Source organism: Phyllobates terribilis, unplaced genomic scaffold (assembly GCF_046119375.1).
Source record: "Phyllobates terribilis strain yellow unplaced genomic scaffold, ASM4611937v1 Scaffold_4__5_contigs__length_816908805, whole genome shotgun sequence".
Taxonomy (NCBI): Eukaryota; Metazoa; Chordata; class Amphibia; order Anura; family Dendrobatidae; genus Phyllobates; species Phyllobates terribilis.
Window position 1 is genome coordinate 26,088,927 of NW_027362764.1, and position 18,306 is coordinate 26,107,232.

General features: G+C 46.8%; 1 protein-coding gene across 1 annotated transcript in view; it reads right to left on the reverse strand.

The window, feature by feature from the left end:
• Window positions 1-881: 881 nt before the first annotated feature.
• The window catches only part of LOC141264832 (uncharacterized), a 70,191-nt gene continuing 52,766 nt past the window's right edge, over window positions 882-18,306 (reverse strand). Inside the window, exon 2 of the mRNA XM_073677187.1 lies at window positions 882-4,543. Coding sequence (XP_073533288.1) covers window positions 2,028-4,543 — 2,516 coding nt within the window. The 3' untranslated portion in view covers window positions 882-2,027. The remainder of the gene's footprint in view (window positions 4,544-18,306) is intronic.

Here is an 18,306-nt window from a genome sequence, read left to right on the forward strand (position 1 = left end):
CACCGCTCCTGAGCTGCAGCTCAGTGAGTGACAGGACACCGCTCCTGAGCTGCAGCTCAGTGAGTGACAGGACACTGCACTGTAGCTGCAGCTCAGTGAGTGACAGGACACCGCTCCTGAGCTGCAGCTCAGTGAGTGACAGGACACCGCTCCTGAGCTGCAGCTCAGTGAGTGACAGGACACCGCTCCTGGGCTGCAGCTCAGTGAGTGACAGGACACCGCTCCTGAACTGCAGCTCAGTGAGTGACAGGACACCGCTCCTGAGCTGCAGCTCAGTGAGTGACAGGACACCGCTCCTGAGCTGCAGCTCAGTGAGTGACAGGACACCGCTCCTGAGCTGCAGCTCAGTGAGTGACAGGACACCGCTCCTGAGCTGCAGCTCAGTGAGTGACAGGACACCGCTCCTGAGCTGCAGCTACGTCATAAACTCCTGATGACCTGGAGAATAATGATGGCAGGTCCGTTTTAGTATTTACTGAATATGGTAAAAAAAAATAAAAAAAAACAGTAGAATTGCACTTTTTTGCAATTTCACTGTCCTTGGAATTTTGTTCCCGTTTTCCAGTACATGATCTGGTAAAATCTATGGTGTTGTTAAAGATAAGATTCTAAAATCTACTAAAAAAACATTATATGAAACTCTGATGTATACTAAATATCTCTACTTATATTCTGTTATATGTTATGAATCTTGTTTTGCATATATCTGTTATATTGGATATCATTTAGTCATATATACCCTCACTTTAATATATTATGAAAACCTTGATATATATATTAGATATTTGCTCTCGTGTGTCACTATATATATATATATATATATATACATATATATATATATATATATAAATATCCTGAAAGAACTAGTTGGAACTGGTTATAGAAGTGGACTTTCAAAATGTTTACAAGAAGGAGACAAAGGATTCAACATGAGACCTCCCAAGAGAATATCCTGAGGAATGAGGAGAATACCTGGGGGGGGACACTTAACCTCGTAGGACAACATAATGAGACTTATCTATACCATGGGCCAGAGACCACTGTGATTGCTCAATTGCCTCAGGGCGACACCCTATTGGGACCTTCCTTTATACTGAACATATATATGTTATGCTGGAATAATAAACACATCTTTCCTGCGCCATTTCTCTTCAAGAGAAGTTCAGTATCTGACTCTGTCCGATATCAAAGCTTCACGTATACACTTGAATAAGGTAGTTTGGCAAGGGATAAGCAAAGGGTTGGGGTCCTCTGAACCTCACTTCCACAGTTTTGCTGCCTTGAGTCTAAATCTACAATGTGCACATTCCAATAAGAATAAAGAAAACTTACATAAATTGGTATGTGCAAAATTCTGACAGTCCTGTATGTGATATCTGTTAATTCCCCTGTAACCTGCATATATTCCATGTCTAGGATGCAGCCATATTATACCTCTCCATATATTTCTATGTAAATTCTTCTTCGTACGTCCCCATATAGGTATCCTGCCATACAGCGTAACAAACAAATCGGGAAAAGACACCAGGATGAGAAAACGTCTAATGTAATGAGCAGATAATCCATAATGATGAAGACAGAAGAGCAGAACCCAGGAAAGCAAACAGAGATGATAAGTTCTCCGTCACAGGAAGGAGATTTCACAAGAAGAACAGTTATCAATTGTGAGTAAGTAATATGTGAGTAATGGATCTGCTGTGTGGTGTCTGGGGGGCTACATGAGATGGAGGGGGCTTCTGTACGTGAGAAGAGGCGCCATCACCCTCCTGCTGGTGGTAGATTACTACCAGTGTGGAGCCGCCACCAAAGAGATATTCAACCTACGAGAGGGAGATAGAATAATGGAAATGGAGGCACGTTCCCCATATTGTATGTTATCATAGTGACCACAGGTGGTGTAACGATGATGGTCAGCTTGTAGCCAAAGGGTTTAACAGCAAAAGTGTCGCTCCAGGAAGGTAATGGACCATAGAAATCTAAGCTCTCAAGACGCCATGTACTTTTGTTAGAATTTGACTATAAAATGACTACTTCTCTGTATGAACTTTCTTATGCTTGTTAAGAGATGATTTACAAGTAAAACATTTCCCACATTCTGAACATGAAAATGGCTTCTCTTCTGTGTGACTTCTCTCATGTGTAACAAGACTTGATTTATTTCTTAAACATTTCCCACATTCTGAACATGAATATGACTTTTCTCCTGTGTGAATTTTCTCATGAATACTAAGATGTGAATTTTGAGTAAAACATTTCCCACATTCTGAACATGAATATGGCTTCTCTCCTGTGTGAAATCTCTCATGAATACTAAGTTGTGATTTCTGTTTAAAACATTTCCCACATTCTGAACATGAATATGGCTTCTCTCCTGTGTGAATTCTCTCATGTGTAACAAGACATGATTTCAAAATAAAACATTTCCCACATTCTGAACATGAAAATGGCTTCTCTCCTGTGTGAATTCTCTCATGTATAAGAAGATATGATTTTAAAATAAAACATTTCCCACATTCTGAACATGAATATGGCTTCTCTCCTGTGTGATTTCTCTCATGAATACTAAGGTGTGATTTATGAGCAAAACATTTCCCACATTCTGAACATGAATATGGCTTCTCTCCAGTGTGAATTCTCTTATGACTACTAAGGTGTGATTCTTGAGCAAAACATTTCCCACATTCTGAACATGAAAATGGTTTTTCACCTGTGTGAATTTTTTCATGAATACTAAGGTGTGATTTATGAGCAAAACATTTCCCACATTCTGAACATGAATATGGCTTCTCTCCTGTGTGACTTTTCTCATGTGTAACAAGAACTGATTTATATGTAAAATATTTCCCACATTCTGAACATGAAAATGGCTTCTCTCCTGTGTGAATTCTCTCATGTGTAACAAGTTCTGATTTCTGAATAAAACATTTCTCACATTCTGAACATGAATATGGCTTCTCTCCTGTGTGAATTCTCTCATGACTTATAAGATATGATTTATGAATAAAACATTTCCCACATTCTGAACATGAATATGGCTTCTCTCCTGTGTGAATTTTCTTATGTTTAACAAGATCTGATTTGTGAATAAAACATTTCTCACATTCTGAACATGAATATGGCTTCTCTCCTGTGTGAATTCTCTCATGACTTATAAGATATGATTCCTGAATAAAACATTTCCCACATTCTGAACATGAATATGGCTTCTCTCCTGTGTGAATTCTCTCATGACTTATAAGATTTGATTTCTGAATAAAACATTTCCCACATTCTGAACATGAATATGGCTTCTGTCCTGTGTGAATTCTCTCATGAATGCTAAGTTGTGATTTCTGAGCAAAACATTTCCCGCATTCTGAACATGAAAATGGCTTTTCACCTGTGTGAATTTTCTCATGAATACTAAGGTGTGATTTACGAGCAAAACATTTCCCACATTCTGAACATGAAAATGGCTTTTCTCCTGTGTGAGTTCTCTCATGTTTAATAAGATGTGATTTACGAGTAAAACATTTCCCACATTCTGAACATGAATATGGCTTCTGTCCTGTGTGACTTCTCTCATGTAAAATAAGAGCTGATTTATATGTAAAACATTTCCCACATTCTGAACATGAAAATGGCTTTTCTCCTGTGTGTATTCTCTCATGAATACTAAGTTGTGATTTCCATGTAAAACATTTCCCACATTCTGAACATGAAAATGGCTTCTCTCCTGTGTGAATTCTCTCATGAATACTAAGTTGTGATTTCCATGTAAAACATTTCCCACATTCTGAACATGAATATGACTTTTCTCCTGTGTGAATTCTCTCATGAATACTAAGTTGTGATTTCCGTGTAAAACATTTCCCACATTCTGAACATGAATATGACTTTCCTCCTGAGTGAATTCTCTCATGAGTAACAAGAACTGATTTATATCTAAAACATTTCGCACATTCTGAACATGAGTATGGCTTCTGTCCTGTGTGAATTCTCTCATGACTACTAAGTTGTGATTTCTGTGTAAAACATTTCCCACATTCTGAACATGAATATGGCTTCTCTCCTGTGTGAAATTTCTCATGAATACTAAGTTGTGATTTCGAAATAAAACATTTCCCACATTCTGAACATGAATATGGCTTCTCTCCTGTGTGAATTCTCTCATGAATACTAAGATGTGAATTCTGAGTAAAACATTTCCCACATTCTGAACATGAATATGGTTTCTCTCCTGTGTGAATTCTCTCATGTGTAACAAGATTTGATTTATGTGTAAAACATTTCCCACATTCTGAACATGAATATGGCTTCTCCGTTGTGGTAGCTGTTTGATCTTCAGCATTTCTTCTGTGACTTTTATTTTGCTTAACAGTCTGTGATGAATTAGGAGGTAATAATACATTAAAATCATCAGATGATTGATCTCTGCTGTTGACGGATGGGGGTATAGCTGACATGTCGGCATGCTGAGTACATGTATCTTGTGTGATACTATAATCTTCTGCATTCAATTCTAGAGATATCAGATGTCTCTCAGAGCTCCTGGTACAGTCATCTGCCAAGAATAAAACTGATATTATATTTAAATCATAAATCATTGATTGTTTATTTTAAATAAGCAGAAAAATGAAGGTTGTCGGCAGCACACCCCCCTGTGTAAGTTGAGAATGTGCTGCCGACAACCATTAAAAATATATTAGAAGAGGGAATAAACCATCACTGACACAAGAATATGAAAGGGAACAATCCCTTTCCTATATGGTCACTCAGCGCTCGGTGGGGGCCATTATCTGCCGGCGTCACAGGAGCCTGAGGCTGCACTCACATCTCACAACAGGGCGGCGTTTCTATACCGCACCCGCAACAAAATCTCATAGATGGCTGTGAAATTGGCATCATAATGTAAGATAAACACGACCGCAACACATCAAAGCAGCCTTAAAGGGAATCTGTCACCAGGCTTTAGCTAGCAGCATGATATAGGGAAAGAGACCCCGATTCCAGCTATCTATACCTTACAGGGCTGCTTGCTGTCAATTTGATAAAATCTCTCTTTTATCTGCTGGAGATCTCCCAGTTCTCTGAATGCTGAGCTCTGTATAACCCCGCCCACACCACTGATTGGCAGCTTCCTGTGTATAACCCCGCCCACACCAGATTGGCAGCTTCCTGTGTATAACCACGCTCACACCACTGATTGGCAGCTTCCTGTGTATAACCCCGCCCACACCAGTGATTGGCAGCTTCCTGTATATAACCTCGCCCACAACACTGATTGGCAGCTTCCTGTGTATAACCCCGCCCACACGACTGATTGGCAGCTTCCTGTGTATAACCCCGCTCACACCACTGATTGGCAGCTTCCTGTGTATAACCTCGCCCACACCACTGATTGGCAGCTTCCTGTGTATAACCCCGCCCACACCACTGATTGGCAGCTTCCTGTGTATAACCCCGCCCACACCACTGATTGGCAGTTTCCTGTGTATAACCCCGCCCACACCAGTGATCGGAAGCTTCCTGTGTATAACCCTGCCCACACCAGTGATCGACAGCTTCCTGTGTATAACCCCGCCCACACCACTGATTGGCAGCTTCCTGTGTATAACCTCGCCCACACCACTGATTGGCAGCTTCCTGTGTATAACCCCACCCATACCACTGATTGGCAGCTTCATGTGTATAACTTCACCCACACCACTGATTGGCAGCTTCCTCTGTATAACCCCGCCCACACCACTGATTGGCAGCTTCCTGTCTATAACCTCGTCCACACCACTGATTGGCAGCTTCCTGTGTATAACCCCGCCCACACCACGGATTGGCAGCTTCCTGCGTATAATCCCGCCCACACCACGGATTGGCAGCTTCCTGTGTATAACCCTGCCCACACCACTGATTGGCAGCTTTCTGTGTATTACCCCGCCCACACCACTGATTAGCAGCTTCCTGTGTATAACCCCGCCCACACCACTGATTGGCAGCTTTCTGTGTATTACCCCGCCCACACCACTGATTAGCAGCTTCCTGTCTATAACCTCGCCCACACCACTGATTGGCAGCTTCCTGTGTATAACCCTGCACTCACCACTGATTGGCAGCTTCCTGTGTATAACCTCGCCCACACCACTGATTGGCAGCATCCTGTGTATAACCTCGCCCACACGACTGATTGGCAGCTTCCTGTGTATAACCTCACCCACACCACTAATTGGCAGCTTCCTGTGTATAACCCTGCACTCACCACTGATTGGCAGCTTCCTGTGTATAACCTCGCCCACACCACTGATTGGCAGCATCCTGTGTATAACCTCGCCCACACCACTGATTGGCAGCTTCCTGTGTATAACCCTGCACTCACCACTGATTGGCAGCTTCCTGTGTATAACCTCGCCCACACCACTGATTGGCAGCATCCTGTGTATAACCTCGCCCACACCACTGATTGGCAGCTTCCTGTGTATAACTTCACCCACACCACTGATTGATAGCTTCCTGTGTATAACCCCGCCCACACCACTGATTGGCAGCTTCCTGTGTATAACCCCGCCCACACCACTGATTGGCAGCTTCCTGTGTATAACCCCGCCCACACCACTGATTGGCAGCTTCCTGTGTATAACTTCACCCACACCACTGATTGATAGCTTCCTGTGTATAACCCCGCCCACACCACTGATTGGCAGCTTCCTGTGTATAACCCCGCCCACACCACTGATTGGCAGCTTCCTGTGTATAACCCCGCCCACACCACTGATTGGCAGCTTCCTGTGTATAACTTCACCCACAACACTAATTGGCAGCTTTCTGTGTATAACCCCGCCCACACCACTGATTGGCAGCTTCCTGTGTATAACCCCGCCCACACCACTGATTGGCAGCTTCCTGTGTATAACCTCGCCCACACCACTGATTGGCAGCTTCCTGTGTATAACCCCGCCCACACCACTGATTGGCAGCTTCCTGTGTATAACCTCGCCCACACCACTGATTGGCAGCTTCCTGTGTATAACCCCGCCCACACCACTGATTGGCAGCTTCCTGTGTATAACCCCGCCCACACCACTGATTGGCAGCTTCCTGTGTATAACTTCACCCACACCACTGATTGGCAGCTTCCTGTGTATAACCCCGCCCACACCACTGATTGGCAGCTTCCTGTGTATAACCCCGCCCACACCACTGATTGATAGCTTCCTGTGTATAACCCCGCCCACACCACTGATTGGCAGCTTCCTGTGTATAACCCCGCCCACACCACTGATTGGCAGCTTCCTGTGTATAACCCCGCCCACACCACTGATTGGCAGCTTCCTGTGTATAACTTCACCCACAACACTAATTTGCAGCTTTCTGTGTATAACCCCGCCCACACCACTGATTGGCAGCTTCCTGTGTATAACCCCGCCCACACCACTGATTGGCAGCTTCCTGTGTATAACCTCGCCCACACCACTGATTGGCAGCTTCCTGTGTATAACCCCGCCCACACCACTGATTGGCAGCTTCCTGTGTATAACCTCGCCCACACCACTGATTGGCAGCTTCCTGTGTATAACCCCGCCCACACCACTGATTGGCAGCTTCCTGTTTATAACCCCGCCCACACCACTGATTGGCAGCTTCCTGTGTATAATCTCGCCCACACCACTGATTGGCAGCTTCCTGTGTATAACCCCGCCCACACCACTGATTGGCAGCTTCCTGTGTATAACCCCGCCCACACCACTGATTGGCAGCTTCCTGTGTATAACCCCGCCCACACCACTGATTGGCAGCTTCCTGTGTATAACCCCGCCCACACCACTGATTGGCAGCTTCCTGTGTATAACCTCGCCCACACCACTGATTGGCAGCTTCCTGTGTATAACCTCGCCCACACCACTGATTGGCAGCTTCCTGTGTATAACCTCGTCCACAACACTGATTGGCAGCTTCCTGTGTATAACCCCGCCCACACCACTGATTGGCAGCTTCCTGTGTATAACCTCGCCCACACCACTGATTGGCAGCTTCCTGTATATAGCCCTGCCCACACCACTGATTGGCAGCTTCCTGTGTATAAACCCACCCACACCACTGATTGGCAGCTTCCTGTGTATAACCCCGCCCACACCACTGATTGGCAGCTTCCTGTGTATAACCTCGCCCACACCACTGATTGATAGCTTCCTGTGTATAACCCCGCCCACACCACTGATTGGCAGCTTCCTGTGTATAACCCCGCCCACACCACTGATTGGCAGCTTCCTGTGTATAACCCCGCCCACACCACTGATTGGCAGCTTCTTGTGTATAACCTCGCCCACACCACTGATTGGCAGCTTCTTGTGTATAACCTCGCCCACACCACTGATTGGCAGCTTCCTGTGTATAACCTCGCCCACACCACTGATTGGCAGCTTCCTGTCTATAACCCCGCCCACACCACTGATTGGCAGCTTCTTGTGTATAACCTCGCCCACACCACTGATTGGCAGCTTCTTGTGTATAACCTCGCCCACACCACTGATTGGCAGTTTCCTGTCTATAACCCCGCCCACACCACTGATTGGCAGCTTCCTCTGTATAATCTCGCCCACACCACTGATTGGCAGCTTCCTGTGTATAACCCCGCCCACACCACTGATTGGCAGCTTCCTGTGTATAACCCCGCCCACACCACTGATTGGCAGCTTCCTGTGTATAACCCCGCCCACACCACTGATTAGCAGCTTCCTGTGTATAACCCCGCCCACACCACTGATTGGCAGCTTCCTGTGTATAACCCCGCCCACACCACTGATTGGCAGCTTCCTCTGTATAATCTCGCCCACACCACTGATTGGCAGCTTCCTGTGTATAGCCCCGCCCACACCACTGATTGGCAGCTTCCTGTGTATAGCCCCGCCCACACCACTGATTGGCAGCTTCCTGTGTATAATCTCGCCCACACCACTGATTGGCAGCTTCCTGTGTATAACCCCGCCCACACCACTGATTGGCAGCTTCCTGTGTATAGCCCCGCCCACACCACTGATTGTCAGCATCCTGTGTATAACCTCGCCCGCACCACTGATTGGCAGCTTCCTGTGTATAGCCCCGCCCACACCACTGATTGGCAGCTTTCTGTGCACGCTGTACATGATACTGCCAATCAGTGGTGGGGGTGTGGTTATTCAGTGTGCATGAATATGCTTGACTACCTGGAAACAGATCAACTAGTCCTCTAATGGTAATTACCTGCTGACAAAAAAAGTGATTTTTATCAAAATTACAGCAAGCAGCCCAGTAAGTGACACATTGCTTGAATCGGGGTCTCTGTCTCTAGATTATGTTGCTCTCAGATTAGGTGGCAAAAACCTAGTTACAGATTTCCTTTAAAGGTGTAATCCATTACTATAGTGTTGAGGACTCATCCTTAGTATATTTAATTAATATCAGATCAGCGGGGGTCCGACACTCAGCGCCCCCACTGATCAGCTGTCACCAGCTCTGGCAGAAGCCAGATGTAAACAGTATACAGAGCAGAAGAGCGCAGCTCCGCACACTGTTTGGTGGCCACTTCAGCATATCAGCTCCGATTAGTTTGGGTTTGGTAAAGGGTCTTCCTCACCTCTTCTGGCTCCAGTTCCAGCGTGCCTCCTCTATGGCAAACAACCTGCTCTATTGGACATCAGGTCAGTTTGGTAACTCAGTGCAAACATCTGTTGTCATCTTCTTAGGATTCTTAAGGCGTCTCAGGAAGGCTGCTTGAGTAAGATGCTGAGTTTTGAGTAAGATGCATGCTGCTTCCATGTGTGTTCTTAGACCTAACCACCTAATCAAGTCAACTCTTCTGTGCTGTTCGCATACTCCGCTCTGCTACTCCAAAATCCCTGACTGATGACTCGGCTCTGCTGTTCTTGTGTGCTGTCTGCACTCTAAGCTCTGCTACTCCGAGATGCCTTACTGTTGACTCAGTTGTGCTGTTCACAGATACTGTCTGCACCCTTGGCTTTACTTCTACTAGTTGCCTGACAGCGGATACATACCTACTTTCCAGGGTGGCATTCACATATGGGGCTCTACATGAAGGTACAAGCCAGCCTACTCATCACAACACTTCCAAGTCTGCTGTTCCAAGGTGCCTCTCCATATCTCCTGATCTGCTGATATTCATATCACCCAGGACTTCCAGTTCTGTTGATCCACATGCTTCCCTGCACATCCAGCCCTTTTGGCCTTCGCTGTTCCTCAGCAAGTCAACACCTCTGGTCTGTGCTGCTCATCCTAAACTACAATGGATATAAAAAGCCTCCACGCCCCTGTAAAAATGGCATTTTTTTTCTCGTGCTAAAAAAGAAAAATTATTTCAGAACTTTTTCCCCTTTTAATGTCGTCCACAAACTGTTGAGGACGTGATTATGTGCAGGATCTGCCAATCACATTTTCCCTCATGTAATAAAGTAGTTGGTACACGGCCACCGACATTTACAGCGATTCTGATTAACCCCAGAAAAAGTGTTGTTTCTCTAAGAAGATTTTCCTGACATTTTCTGGCTCGTAAACATTTGACAACACAGCAAAGGATGTCACTGTGGAAAGTTCTCAGTCAGAAGAAGGTACAAAAATATTTCCAAGGCATTAGATCTACCATAGACACTGTCAAGACATCATCAAGTTGGGACTGAAATTTTGCAGAACAGTGACATTACCTGGAACTGGATGTCCATCAAAAATGAATGAAAAGATAAGAAGACTATAGAGAGGTGCCAAGAGGCCGACAACAACATTAAAGGAGCTGAAGGAATGTCTGGCCAGTACTGTTTGCGTACTGCATGTGACAACAGACTCCGGTATTCTTCATATGTCCGGCCTGTAGGGCAAGGGGGAAAGACGAAAGCATTTTCTTTCAAACAAAAACATCACGGCCCGGCTATATTTTGCCAAAATGTTCAACTCTGCTAAAAGCTTTTGGGGAGTGTTTTATGTCTGATGAAACCAGCGGGGAACTTTTTCTAAGAGGTGCAAAGCCAACACTATGCATCAGCAGAAGATCACCATCCCCACAATGAGGCATAGTGAAAGCAGCATTGGGCTGTTTTTCAGCAGCTGTAAGTGGGGCTTTAGTCAAGGTGAGGGGTATTATATCATTTAACATCAAAACCTTCAGGCCTTTGCTAAAAATCTGAAGATAAAGAGGAATTTCACCTTTCAGAATGACAACGATCCTAAGCGACTTCCAAATAACCAGAAGGTGGTGGATGTTCTGGAATAGTCCAGCTTAAATCCAGTCGTGAACCCTTGTGACAATCTGTGGTGACCTGAAGAAGGCAATGTGCACAAGAGATGTGACACGCCCCCTGGGCCGTGGGGTACTCGGCAGCCGGGCCTCTGGTTGCTGAGAGATATAACGGTGGCTGGCCCGGTCCGTGACCCAGGGCAGTCAGTAAAAAGGGGAAGATATTGGGGATTTGGGGAAAGTGTTCATGATGCCACCTGTGGATTGCAGCTAAGGGGTGCCGCCCCTGTGGAGCAGTCCTCTGGAGCTGGTGTTACGGCAGCAGGGATGGTGTGGCTCTCCACAGTCAGAGCTAGCTCCAGGGCAGCGTGGGATGTAGTGGATGGCGGTGCAGGGGAGAGACGGCAGGACGGTCCCGGAGGAAAGACGGACACTCACACGGGGGTAAGCTTCAGTACCTTTACTGGTGGTGTTGCAGGCACGGTCCAGGGTACTCAAGGCAAAGGGCGCACTTTTGGACTCTCCCCAGTGAGCGGGTATAGGGCCTCCTGATCCGTTGCTTTCTTCTCTAAGCTTCTGACCTGCCTGGAGCTAGGCCTGGCTTGGTTACTGTCTCTCTTTGCACCTGCTGACCTGATGGTAGGGCCTTCTCTTTGGAGATCACTCTCCCTGGTCGCTGGGGCCTCCGTGACTCCTAGCCCTGTTATTGTAGTCAGCGTTTGGTAAACCTGGGACCTGTTGTCCTCCAAGGGTTCCGGTGGTTCCTACTGGGTATAAGGAATGCCTGTAGGCGCAGACCCAGTGTCCAGTATATATATCGGGGTGAGCCTGGTATGCGCCTCTGCCCCCTTGCTACTTCTTCCTTCTCCTCTAGCCTTCGGCCCACTCAAGGCCCTCACTAGGCCTTCACACGTGCTGTAGGCCTCGGCTCGCCTAAGCACAGCAGCCAGCGTGCTGCTATCTGAGCGTCAGCACGCTCTCAGCTCAACTCTGAGCTGTGTTCCTCTCTGTCTTTAAGCAGGAACTAATCTGAGCTACCTGGCTCCACCCTTGGTCTGAGGTGGTAGGGTGGAGGTGTGTGAATGTGTGAGGGCCTCTTGTGGAGAAGTCCATTCATGCACCCTTCTGGGTTCTGTGGCACCAATGCGCAGCAGGGCACCACAGATGCAACCGCAATCTGACAGATGTGGAACTGCTGCAAGGAGGAGTGGGCAGAGATCGCCAATTCTAGATGTGCCGTGCTGATAGACAGGGGACTTTTTTCACCCACCTGAAAAGTTTACTACTTATTATTCTATTGACTGGTACAGATTATGAGCGACATTAAAGGGAAATTGTCACCAGAAAAAAACGCTGTTAACCTGCAGCTATGGGGTTAATTTGCAGGTTAGTAGTGTTATTATGCTGCCCGGCGCCTTCATATAACTGAACACAGCGGTGATAAAATAAACTTTATTCTCCCCAGCAGCATTCGGCTTCAGTCATGGGGACGGCGCCGGCGCTGGTTCAGTCATTGCTCTGAGAATACAGAACCACCACGGTAACCTTCCCCAGGCCTGACTGACTGACACTCCCTCTGCAGTGGGGCCGGCTGTCAGTCAGGGTCAGGGGCGCAGTTATAGCTCCTTCCCTGTATTCTCCAAGCAATGACTGACTGACACTAGCTCTGCAGTGGGGCTGGCTGTCAGTCAGGTTCATGGGCGCAGTTATAGCTGCTTCCCTGTATTCTCCAAGCAATGACTGACTGACACTCCCTCTGCAGTGGGGCCGGCTGTCAGTCAGGTTCATGGGCGCAGTTATAGCTGCTTCCCTGTATTCTCCAAGCAATGACTGACTGATACTCCCTCTGCAGTGGGGCCGGCTGTCAGTCAGGTTCATGGGCGCAGTTATAGCTGCTTCCCTGTATTCTCCAAGCAATGACTGACTGACACTCCCTCTGCAGTGGGGCCGGCTGTCAGTCAGGTTCAGGGGCGCAGTTATAGCTGCTTCCCTGTATTCTCCAAGCAATGACTGACTGACACTCCCTCTGCAGTGGGGCCGGCTGTCAGTCAGGATCAGGGGCGCAGTTATAGCTGCCTCCCTGTATTCTCCAAGCAATGACTGACTGACTCTCCCTCTGCAGTGGGGCTGGCTGTCAGTCATGTTACAGGGGTGCAGTTATAGCTGCTTCCCTGTATTCTCCAAGCAATGACTGACTGACACTCCCTCTGCAGTGGGGCTGGCTGTCAGTCAGGATCAGGGGCGCAGTTATAGCTGCTTCCCTGTATTCTCCAAGCAATGACTGACTGACACTCCCTCTGCAGTGGGGTCGGCTGTCAGTCAGGGTTAGGGGCGCAGTTATAGCTGCTTCCCTGTATTCTCCAAGCAATGACTGACTGACACTCCCTCTGCAGTGGGGCCGGCTGTCAGTCAGGGTCAGGGGCGCAGTTATAGCTGCTTTCCTGTATTCTCCAAGCAATGACTGACTGACACTCCCTCTGCAGTGGGGCCGGCTGTCAGTCAGGGTCAGGGGCGCAGTTATAGTTGCTTCCCTGTATTCTCCAAGCAATGACTGACTGACACTCCCTCTGCAGTTGGGCCGGCTGTCAGTCAGGGTCAGGGGCGCAGTTATAGCTGCTTCCCTGTATTCTCCAAGCAATGACTGACTGACACTCCTTCTGCAGTGGGGTCGGCTGTCTGTCAGGGTCAGGGGCGCAGTTATAGCTGCTTTCCTGTATTCTCCAAGCAATGACTGACTGACACTCCCTCTGCAGTGGGGTCGGCTGTCAGTCAGGATCAGGGGCGCAGTTATAGCTGCTTCCCTGTATTCTCCAAGCAATGACTGACTGACACTCCCTCTGCAGTGGGGCCGGCTGTCAGTCAGGGTCAGGGGAGCAGTTATAGCTGCTTCCCTGTATTCTCCAAGCAATAACTGACTGACACTCCCTCTGCAGTGGGGCCGGCTGTCAGTCAGGGTCAGGGGCGCAGTTATAGCTGCTTCCCTGTATTCTCCAAGCAATGACTGACTGACTCTCCCTCTGCAGTGGGACCGGCTGTCAGTCAGGATCAGGGGCGCAGTTATTGTTATGTTCTGCTACCAGAGCTAAGGAAAGAGAGGAGATCTGTCCCTACGATAGAACTCAGCTTGATCCCTACGATGTAACAGGGAACCTGATCCTGCGATCAGACCTGTTAAAGTCCTCAGCTAGTCTGTACGGAGACCTATAGATGTGGGGAAGGAATCCCTACAAGTACTAGGGACTGGGAGCAAAATGGACACCTCCTAACAGAAATAGTAGCAGACAGACGAACAAACAAAATATATAGAACACAGAGGTCCGGAGACCAAGCAAACTAACAGAGTTAGATACTGAGCACAGGCTAGCTAAAGAGTAGTAATACAATGAAGTCCAGCAAAGCCAGAAGGGCGGAGCAGGACTAAATAGGCCAACAAGGTCATGTGACCAGCAATAGAAAAAACCTAAGAGCAAGGTTCTAACAGTACCCCCCCTTCTAAGAGGATCCTCCGGATCCCCTAGGACCAGGCTTATCAGGAAATCTCCTGTGAAACGCTCTGATAAGTCTGGACGCGGAAACATCATCCGACCTCACCCATGAGTTATCCTCAGGTCCGAAACCTTTCCAGGCCACGAGATACTGCAAACTACCTCTATACCGTCTAGAATTAAGGATGCGAGAAATTTCATATTCCCCGTCCTCCACCACCGGAGGAACAGAGGCAGAGGCGTCACAATCCGACACAACAGCTTTTTTCAACAGAGAGACATGAAACACCGGATTAATTCTCCAGGAGGTAGGAACCTCCAACCTAACAGCAGATTGGTTGACAACCTGAAGCACCTTAAAGGGCCCTACAAACTTGGGACCCAATTTCTTAGAAGGAATCCTCAACCGCAGATTCCTAGAGGACAACCAAACCATGTCACCAACAGCGAACAAAACCTCCTGTCATTTCCTATCAAAGTAGTCTTTAGATTTTCTGTTAGCCTCCTGAAGATTACCACGCACATCCGTCCAAACTCTCTCCAAATCGCCGGTAAAATTCTCCTCCTCAGGCACGGCAGATACCAACTTGGAGAACGACCCAAACGACGGATGTCTCCCAGAACAACAAAAAAAAGGCGAACAACCAGCAGAAGAAGATGTATGATTGTTCAGAGCAAATTCAGCAAGTGGCAGAAACTCAGACCACCCCTCTTGATTGTCTGCCACAAAACAACGCAAGAACTGCTCAACATCCTGGTTTTTCCTTTCTGTCTGGCCGTTAGATTCAGGATGATATCCGGACGAGAACGACAAATGAACTCCCAACCTGTCACAAAAGGCACGCCAAAAACGAGCCACGAACTGAGGACCCCTATCAGAAACAATGTCAGTAGGAACGCCATGAAGTCTGACAATTTCCTTGACAAAGGCCTTAGCGAGAGTCTTAGCGCAGGGCAGTTTGACGAAGGGAACCAAGTGACACATCTTGCTAAAACGGTCCACGACCACCCAGATGACAGTAAAACCCTCAGAGGGGGGAAGGTCAGTTATAAAGTCCATAGCCAAATGTGTCCAAGGTGCACTGGGGACCTCCAAAGGACAAAGCAACCCCGCAGCAGGAGTATGTGAGGACTTAGATCTAGCACATATAGTACATTGACGCACCCACTTAATGACTTCCTTCTGCCATCCAGGCCACCAAAAACTGCGACCCACAAGTCTCTTGGTCTCAGAGATTCCGGGATGACCTGCCAACCGAGATTCGTGACACTCAACAAACAAATCTCTCCTAAAGGTCCTAGGCACAAACAACCTCCCATGGGGAGTGTTAGATGGGGCATTCTCCTGAGCTTTAAGAATCTCATCTTCCAAAACGGAGTCCAAAGCAGCAATCACAACACCTTCTTGTAAAATGTTCTCCTCTTTCTCAGCACCGACTATGGGAGAAAAACTGCGAGACAAGGCATCCGCCTTAACATTCTTAGTACCTGGGATGTAAGTAACGGAAAAATTAAACCACGAGAAAAACAGTGCCCACCTAGCCTGACGAGCATTCAAGCGCTTGGCAGCATCAAGATATATCAGATTTTTATGATCCGTAAGAACCTGAACGGGAAATTCAGCACCTTCAAAGAGGTGGCGCCAGTGTTCAAATGCGAGTTTAATAGCCAATAATTCCCGATTACCAATATCGTAATTAAGTTCAGTCTCCGAAAAATTTTTTGAAAAAAAGGCACAGGGATGTACTTCATCCTTGTTTTCCTGAGACAACACCGCACCAACCCCCACAGAGGAAGCATCAACCTCAACCAAAAACGGCTTAGTCACATCAGGCTGCATAAGGATGGGAGCAGAGGTGAACCTCTCCTTGAGATACACAAAAGCTTCAATGGCCTCAGAAGTCCACTGAACCGCATCAGCACCTTTCCTGGTGAGATCGGTCAGCGGTTTGACAATAATAGAAAATTTTTTAATGAATTTTCTATAATAATTGGCGAAACCCAAAAACCTCTGTATCGATTTCAAACCAATAGGCCTAGGCCATTCCTGAACCGCCTGAACCTTCACCGGGTCCGTCTCAAAACCTTCACTGGAGATAATGTAGCCCAAAAAACTAATTCTCTGTACAGCGAACTCACATTTCTCCAGCTTAGCAAAAAGCGAATTGTCCATTAATAACTGTAATACCTCACGTACGCTCCGCCAATGAGACTCCAGATCCGGCGAATAAATCAGAATGTCATCCAAATACACAACCACATTTTTACCGATCAAAGGTCTAAGGATGTCATTAATCAGATTCTGAAAAAATGCAGGAGCATTAGTAAGACCAAAAGGCATCACCAGATTCTCAAAATGACCCACAGGAGTGTTAAAAGCAGTCTTCCATTCATCACCCTCCTTCATGCGCAACAGATTGTATGCCCCCCGGAGATCAATTTTAGAGAACCACTTGGCCCCCACTAACTGGTTAAACAGATCAGGAATCAATGGCAGTGGGTAAGGATTGCGTACAGTAATTTTGTTAATCTCACGAAAATCCAGACAAGGACGTAAACCGCCGTCCTTTTTTTTTACAAAAAAAAAATCCAACCGCCACAGGAGACTTTGAGGGCCTAATGTGACCGGCGGCCAAGCTTGTCTGTATGTATTCCTCCAAAGCCTTCCTCTCAGGAATAGTAAGGTTAAATAAACGACTTTTAGGAAGAGTCGCTCCAGGGACAAATTCAATAGAACAATCATAGTCTCTATGGGGAGGCAAAACCTGCGATTCCTTCTCAGAAAAAACTCTCCAAAAATCCTGAATAGGAACAGGCAATTCTCCCCTATCCAAAGCTGCAATACGCCCGTTACAACACTTGTCATAACATTTATGGCTCCAGGATTTAATTTCATTTGTAGACCAATCCAGTACAGGATTGTGAAATTTTAACCAGGGCAATCCCAACACCACCGGAGAAGGCAAGTTATTCAAAACTACCAAATCCAATTTCTCATGGTGAACACCATTAATAGTGAGAGGAAATTCACAGACCTTGAGAGTAACATTCTTCAAAGGGGAGCCATCCACAGAAACCACAGCAATGGGGGATGATAAAGGTTCAGGTTTTAAATTGAGTCTTTCCAAGAATCCCCCATCAATTACATTCAGAGTAGACCCACAATCGACAAACACCCGAAATTCTATTAATTTTTCCTGAGCAATAGTGGAAGCAGCTAAAAATACACCCTTGGAATTTAAACAGGCAATACGGGCGTGACTGACCATTTTTTTTTTCTTTCTTCATACGAAGCACACAGCTTTTAATGAAATGACCAGAATTTCCGCAATAGAAACACAAACCTTCAGAAAATCTGCGGTCCTTTTCTTGAGAGCGAGGTGCCATCGCTCCAATCTCCATCGGCTCTCCACTGTTAGTGCACACATTCTCATGACCAGAAACTGACATAGCAGAGGATTTGCTCTCATTAACCCTTGCACGCAGTCTCCTATCCACCCGTATAGCTAATTGCATAGCCTGTTGCAAATCTTCAGGTGTGGGATAAGCAATTAGCAGGTCTTTAACCCTTTCACTAAGCCCAGCAAGAAACAGACTCTTCAGAGCAGAATAGTTCCACCCTATTTGAGT